Consider the following 8,423-nt stretch of genomic DNA (forward strand, 5'->3'; position numbering starts at 1 on the left):
TCTAGCCAAGCTGTGCAATAAACCACCGAGAACGAGAGAGGTCGAAGACCCACTACCGAAGCCGTGCAAGAAATCACCGAGAACGAGGACCACGAAGACCCACTACCCAAGCTGTAGAAAAAAATCACTGGGTTCCAGCCATCCATTGGAAAAGATTAGGAAGGAAGTCGAAGAAACAAAGCTAAGGATCTAGCTGGGAGTCACGTGCATGTCGACGGTGAAGAATCCCACACGGTGGGGTTACCCAGTACTGGTGAAAATCGATTCTATCATCCACCGGCAAAATTACCCAGTACCCAGTACCGGCGAGGTGACGAGGGTGAAATATGGAGCAGTCCGAGGGTGAGGTATGCGATTCAGGATCGAGCTATCCAATTTGCAAATGTGGGAGCAAAACAGTTATCAAAACTGCATCAACAAGTAAAAATTATGGCAAAAGGTTTTATGCTTATGTTAATTATTTGGTAAGATGTGTTTTAGAATTTATTTTTTCACATGAATTGAAGCTCATCCCCGTTATGCCCAAATTCTGTATTAATTGGGTAAACCCTAATATTTGTGACCATTGTTTTTGTGACCTTAATTTACGTGATTATGCAGAATGAACAAAACCGTGGTTGCAATTATTTTAAATGGGTTGAACCTGAAATTTGTGTGTGTGGTGATCGAGTGATGTCAATGTTGATGGAGTGGCAGAACGAGTTGAAGTCCGAAAGGGCAATGTAAATCTTCAAATGCAAGCTTGAGCTTGCTGAATACAAGTCCAAAATTGAAGTTGATGCTGCAAATTTTGAAGTTAAACTTCAAAGGGTTGAGACTGAGTATCGTTGGATGCAGCTGAAGTTTCGAGTTGCACTTGCATCTTTTTGGTGTCTTGTTGCTGTACTTGTGTGTTTCCGTTTTTCTAATGGACTTGCAACAAGGCTGATGTTAAGCAGCTGAGATAGACATCTTGTTTTGTTTATTTCTATAAGACTTGTATGAATTGACGATTTTGGTAATGTATTCGCTGGTATTAGTTAGGTTGTAATATTTGTTATGGTTTGTATGGTTTTTGTTGGCACAACTGAGTCTAGTCATGCAGTGGATGGATTTTGTTGGCAAATTTCGTAGTGATTGTATTGAAATTGGTGGATTTTGTTGGCACAATTGACTCTAGTGAAGAAATGGATTTGTCCTCTTAATTCATGGTATTGACCCCAATTGATGTTATTGCTTGCTGTTGTGTTACCTTAATATCAAACAAATAAAACATTGGCTCAATATTTTCATCCACATGTTGTCAAGCACTACCAAATTTACACTAAAGTTTACACGTACCCTTAAAACCAAATTTACACCAAAATCAATTCAAGCAGTACATATATTTAATCACAACTACTTAAAGACCACTCCTTATTTACTTCTAATCCAAAATTTGGTCCAAATGTCGTAATACCCATACATGGCATCAAAATTAACCTACAATTCATGTCAATGCAATCACTAGCAATCAAACACCAAAATTTGGTCCAAATGTGTTGAACACATACATGGCCATCAAAAGTAACTTACAATTCAAAAGTAACTTACAATTCATATCAATGCAAGCACTTCAACATTTACACCTTAATTTATACATACATGTACCTAAACACAACACCAAGCTTCAGCTTGCATAAACTGTATTCAAAAAATACATGGCCATCAACCCTAAATACATTACAATGTTTACAAAATACCCCAACACACAACAAGTAGTTACCAATAAAACAGTTCAAACTGAGACAAACAATTTCAGCAAACGATTTTGGTAATGTGATGGTTACTGCATCTTCTGCTTTCCTTTATCCTTCACTGTTTTGGTGGACTTATCTTTCCCCCTATCCATTCTTCTAACATGTTTCTGAAATCCTGGTGGATGGTCAAGAGCTGTCCCTTTTGCCTTTTGTATGTCAAAATCAGGTGGGGCAGTACGAAATGTAATACCACCTGCTTTAGGAGGCCCCCAAGCGCATACTGGTCCACCACCTGGAATTGGGGGTGGCCCAGCAGGGTTACCAGTCAAGTCAACTACAATCTTTTGCTTTGTAGGTTCTCTTCCACTACTAACAAGTTCCCTCAACCTGCCACATGCCCTTGTCCTTGTGGCCAACCTTAGTGTTCTTTTTTTCTTAGAACCAAATATGGTAGATGCCTGCAATTAATCACATAGAATTAGTCCTCTAATTTTTGTTTAAGGGTTTAATTTATATAAACAATATGAAAAATTACTCACACTCGGTTTGTATGCATAAGGTGTTGCTTTTCTGACTGGCTGGGTGGCAGAAGGTGCAGCTCTCACATGCTGGCTGACAGAAGTTGCTACTCCCACAGGCTTTGACTGTTGCTGTAATGCAATCTCTTCACATGGCTTAAATTTCGGCTGTGAGACATGCAGTGGTGCATTCGATGAGGCTGGCCTAAATGCAGGCAGTGCTGTAGGCTGGGATGCAGTATGTGAGACATGCAATGATGCAACATGTGCGGCTGGTCTGAATGAAGGCTGTGCTGTAGGATGGGATGTAGTATGTGAGACATGAAGTGATGCAATGTGTGAGGCTGGCCTAAATGAAGGCTAGGATTCAGGATGTGTAGGTGTTTGACTTATGGATGTTGAACATCCACCAGATTGTGATCTCCCTGCCGTGCTTGAACTTGATGGTGTGTTCACTTTTCTCTTTTTCCTGCCAGTAGATGAAGTGGTAGTTGAAGATCCATCCAACTACAAACACAAACAATCAACAAACAAAATACACAAATCAATTTAGTAAATTAACAATTTATGCAGTAAACACTAAAAAGTAAATATTCTCAATGAATAAACCATTACCATGTCCAAGTTCCAGTCAGTTGATGCATTCTCTTTATAGTACTCTCTGACACATGACCTTCGTTCCGCTTGTCTCTGCCTGCCTACACATGACCTCTTGTTGTGACCAAGCTTCATGCAATACCCACATTGATTCTTGTGGCCCCCCCTCCTAATTGAATGAGCATTTCTTGGTTCATCCGCACCCCTTTGTCTAATTTTTTTAGGTCTGTCAGGAGCTACCCTCATCTTCGGTGGCTCAATCTTTGGTTAGTTGCTTATTGGCCACTGATCTTCACTTGGCACAGGGAAGACAGTGTAGTCATATGACTTGTAGTACTTCTCCTTACCATAGTAATCACTCAAATATTCGGCTGGGTCTCCACCTTGGTGTAAAATGGTAGAAATGCCATGAGAACATGGGATACCAGTTATATCCCATTTCCTACATCCACAAGTTCTACCATCCACATCTACAACAAATTTCTTCCCCATGCACTCAACTTCAAACATACCTTGACCGGCGTATGTACACCAACAATTAGAAGCTTCATCCTCTTCTTTTTCTAACTTCTTTATAATCTTTGGCCCTAAAGCCTCCTCCATTGAGCTGATTAATTCTTTCTTCCTCACATACCTTCTCATCAACTTATATCTAATAGCTTCCAACATACTCAGGATTGTCTGGTCACGGTATTTTTTAATCCATGAATTGAAGCTCTCGCAAGTGTTGTTGTGTAAGAGGCCAGACTTACAAGTTGTATTGAACCATCCCCTACACCAAGTGTTGGGGTCAATCTTCTCCAGGTAGGCATGTGCATCCTTACTCATCTTCTTTATGTCATCCATTACTCTGTTGAATTCTTGCTTTGTGTAGGATGCCGCAGCTTGCCAAAGAAGATCCTTTAGTAGCACACCCCTATGACCTGAGTTCCTGAAATTTGCGTACAAGTGTCTAATACATGTACGATGCTCGGACTGCGGACATACTTGTTCTAGGCTTGGAACGAGGCCCTGCACAATAATTGAAAACATAATTAGTTGCATTACACTAAACATTTAAATTATATGAATAATTGAAATAACTATTATTTTACCTTCTGTCGATCTGAAATAAAAGTCCACCCATGTCGAGTAGGGCCAAGATCTGTAACAAGCGCCTCTAGAAACCATGTCCAGCTGTCTTTTGTCTCAGCCTCTACAACAACAATTGCAATAGGGTACATGTTGTTGTTGGCATCCCTGCCCACAGCAGCCATCATCTGCCCCTTATACGTACCCTTTAAAAAACATGCATCAAGACCTACTACAGGCCTACACCCTTCCACAAAACCATTCTTCATGGCTGTCAATGAAAAATACAGCCTTTGAAATCTGCATGGCACCTGAGGCATTGGTCTCTCAACCATCAATATCAAACAACTGCCCACGTTAGTGCTCCTAACCATGGAGCAATAATCCCACAACCGATAATACTGCTCATCCAGTTTACCAAAAATAATTTCCCTTGCTCTTTTCCTTGCCCTATACAAAGAACTGACATGCACATCCACATTCCATTTTGCTTTCACCTTTTTTTGCAAAATATCTATGGGCATGTTTGGCTGCTCCCTAAAAGAGTCCATGCACCACTCAGCAATCCAAGTTGAAGTGAGCATATGATTTTGGTACTTCCTAGTGCAAGTGTGTTTGGGCCTTATAGACACTAAAAGGAATGTCATCTCATTCTTCAACTGCCTCCCATACACCCTATAGTTGCACCTTGGATCTTTGCAAACAATCACAATCCTCTTGTTTTAATTTCTCTTGAATTTCAAATCCTCCCTCTACTAATATTGTATTGTCTCACGGCTTTCCTAAATTCCACTGCACTATGAAATGTATTCCCTACAACTAATGTCGGATTATTCATATCACTATGATCAAAAGGGATTCTTTTGGTTACATCCTTACGGGATAAGTGTACTACTCTTTCATCACCACTACCATGTGGTGATTCTAGCTTATCACTATCATACATGTCTCCACTACTATCACTCCCTTCTCTCTCTTCCCCACCCTCACCAACATCACCCTCCCCAGCATTTCCCTCCCCAGCATCACCCTCCCCAGAAACATCATCAACACTCCCTTCCACATCCACCTTCTCAACAACCTCTTCAGCATTTTCAACCCCCTCAGGAATGGCCTCAGTACGATGAGTGGTATCCTCATCAGAATCAAGACAATCTGTATCATCACTAAGAACTGAATCCCAGAACGCATCATTCCTAAACACAAAGTCCCTCTCATACTCTGAATCATCTTCTTCATCTACATCAACTACATCATTTGCTACACCATAAGTTACTATATACAACACTACAAGAGAATGATCTATATGTTTTGCCACCATTTCAGTTACATTGTAATCAGATGACAGAAGTCTTAGCCCTTGGTCTAATGGCAAACCTGGTACACTGTAATAAACAAGGTCCCCAGACCTATACCCACATGTCCTACATATGTCTTCTATATCAGAAAATTTCAATTTGTTCCCATCATACGGGTCTGGGTAATTACTAACATTGCCCCCTACATAATTAATCATATATTGCCTGTTAAAACAACCCCCATGATGGACTTCAAACATCATACAATGTGTACCCATGACGTAACCTGCCACATTCATTACATTCAAAAGTTTAATATAATACCATACACAATCCCAACACAACAAATTTATACAATCTCTGAAAGTTATAAAAATACCAAGGATCAGACATTTGCCATAATCTGACAAACCACAAGACAGTGATAACTTTCAACAATTTCAGCAAATTAAAAAACAACAACAATCACAACTGCTGGCCAATAACTGGACCCAATGAAAGAATACATTTAATCTTAGTTTAAATAAAAACCATACACATTAAAAAATTTGCCCCTAAACCCTTAAAATATTATCCATCTTACCCATGTGCTCAAAGTAGCCACCAAACAGACACATGACATTGATTAAAAAAAATTCCTAAACACAACTTTAAACAAGCTACTAAAGTTTAACTACTATTAACTTTCATCAATCATTATTACAAAGCAACCCACTTTCAACAATTTCAGCAAATTAAAAAACAACAACAATCACAACTGCTGACCAATAACTGGACCCAATGAAAGAATACATTTAATCTTAGTTTAAATAAAAACCATACACAACTCTTTAAAAAATTTGCCCCTAAACCCTTAAAATATTATCCATCTTACCCCTTTAAGGTCAGCAACCAAATAAGTGGTAGTGAAAAGGACCACTTCACCACTTTATTCAATGTAATAAAACTCATCTCGTTCAAATCACGTGTCCAACACAACTCCAACCTAGGGGACCACACTTACATCAGAAAAACAAAATAAGAAAAACAACAACTTGAGAATATGTGGAACTAACGACAAGCTGACCACACATATGATGACAACTTTTAACGCCTTGTCAGAAAACAGCAAATCTAAAAAACGACGAGAATATGACCCACTTGAAATAAATACTACTCAAAATCGCATCCAGAGGCGTGCAAAATCACCCACAAACAATCCAACCCAAATTATTGATCAACCACAAATTTCAAAAAAATTCGAATACAAACCCTAAATCTAAATTTTAGGGATAACGAAACTTCTTGATTATAGTCGATTCGAACTGATTTATATGGGATTTCTAACTAACACGCTGCAAATCGACATCCAAACTTCAGCTACAATGGTTCGCCGGCGATGATGACGATGTTTCGCACGGGCAGTACCTTCAGTACCTTCTAGAAGTGTTTCGCGACTTTCTAACGTTCATTACGAAGCAATAAGGTTAAATGTTCGCCCATTTCGAGTGAGGGTATTTTAGGTTTTTCGTTGAGTGCGTGTGAGGGCAAAAGGGGTAAGTTGAGGCAAAAAAATCACGTGAAGTCACGTGATGTCCATTCCGTTTGGTTTTAACGCTTCAGGTAGACGGAAGGGCCTTATTTGAGAGAAAATGAAAGTTTAAGGGTTCAAAATAAGAGTTTTTGAAGTTTAGGGGGGTCAAAATCGGCCGGAAGTTCAGGGGGCCTTAGTGAAGTTTCCCCTAAAAATTAATAGCAAAGAATAGAGAGAGATACGTAAATACTTTAGGGCTTAGGCTGCATGCATTGGGGGAGTGTCTCTTTACGATAACCATTGGACCACGCGGCGGGCTAAGAACCAACTGATTAGTCTCATGTAGTGGACCTTTTATATAAACGGGCCTTAAGCCTAAGCTCCATGTGGAGGGGGCCAAATATTTGGGTTGCTAAGTCCAATGATATAATCCATATCTCAACAATACTCAATGTTGGGTTTAGTTTTGGAAAAAATTATAAAATCGGCCCATGTAGTTTATTTGATTTGTAATTAACTCATTAATTACAGTATCAAAATAAATTTAAAAGTTTTTTAGGTATGTCAAAAAAAAAAAAAAATTAATCACTCAAGCAAAATTTCGTCTACTAATTTAACAGATTCTGATGTTATGAAATGTTAAAACCAATAAAATTGTGACACATGTCCTATTTAAGTAAATTTCACACTAGCAAAATTTGTTAAATTAGTTTACGAAATTTAATAGTAAGGACTAAATTGTTTATTTGGCATACTTCAGGAACCTCCGAATTCATTTTAATACTATAAGGAATTAATTGTAAACCAATTTTCTATTTTTTCCTTTATTTTTTATCTGTTATTATTTTTATTTTAAAACTTTTTACTTAACTACCTAGATATATATTGCAATGTCGAGGTTTTATCTAGATCAATGAGCATATTCTTAATTGCTTGATGGACCAATAGGGCTCCATTGTGCAAAACAAGTCAAGAAAAAGATCACTGGAGTGATGTCAGCGGGAAGCCTCATTTTCAAGAGTTTTGTCACACTTCTTATGCAAGATTTTTTTTGGAGGATGACTTTTCTTGCCATGTAATCTCGCACGAGTTAGTCGTCGCCAGAGTATATCCAACAGAATATATAGTTAAATAGTATATAATCAAAATATTTTTTGTATATCTCTTTCACTCTATAGCACACTACATCAACAAAAGATATTTATTTTTTTTTTTCTCTTTTTCTTTAAGAAAACAATAGAAAAAACTAAAATAATAAGTAAATAAAATAGAGAATAAAATATAAATCTTAATTTGTGCGTATATAGAGAAAACAGTAACTAAAATAAAAATCTTAAATTTTAAACTAAATATTTTAGTTTTGCATGGGTGAATCTTTATGATCAAGGCTAGGCTAGGGGACCCTTGGCATGCAGTTAACTAGAACAAGAGCGGAGGGAATGTCGCTTACTTTTCTTATATTCCTTAATCATATTAATTATTTTGCTGGGAAGTTGCCAATTAAGTTCCATATATTCTCTGGCCGACTTGACTTTGTAATGGATCGATATTGAATTTTCAGCAGTTGCCGAGATAGACTAGAAGGATACCAGCTGTGAAAAAAACAAAAAGGAAAGACTTTGAATAGTAAATATCTATAAATATTGCGGCAGTTGCTCTCGTTAATTAACAAAATATAAGAACCTTGCTGAGAGATCATTCTCCAAAA

General features: G+C 37.9%; 1 protein-coding gene across 1 annotated transcript; it reads right to left on the bottom strand.

Moving 5' to 3' along the window:
* Positions 1–3,100: 3,100 nt before the first annotated feature.
* Positions 3,101–4,455, bottom strand: LOC132166186 (uncharacterized). Its single transcript, XM_059576966.1, has 2 exons — positions 3,928–4,455; positions 3,101–3,844 (listed from the first exon to the last, which is right to left on the bottom strand). Exons 1-2 carry the CDS (start codon positions 4,453–4,455, stop codon positions 3,101–3,103), a joined length of 1,272 nt encoding a protein of 423 aa, XP_059432949.1.
* Positions 4,456–8,423: the final 3,968 nt, after the last annotated feature.

The sequence above is a fragment of the Corylus avellana genome, chromosome ca1 (genome assembly GCF_901000735.1).
Source record: "Corylus avellana chromosome ca1, CavTom2PMs-1.0".
Lineage (NCBI taxonomy): Eukaryota > Viridiplantae > Streptophyta > Magnoliopsida > Fagales > Betulaceae > Corylus > Corylus avellana.

Coding starts and splice junctions, on each gene's coding strand:
- LOC132166186 (XM_059576966.1), bottom strand. CDS start 4,455: ATGGACTCTTTTAGGGAGCAGCCAAACATGCCCATAGATATTTTGCAA. Junction 3,845..3,927: donor TTATTTCAGATCGACAGAAG/GTAAAATAATAG, acceptor ATTATTGTGCAG/GGCCTCGTTCCAAGCCTAGA.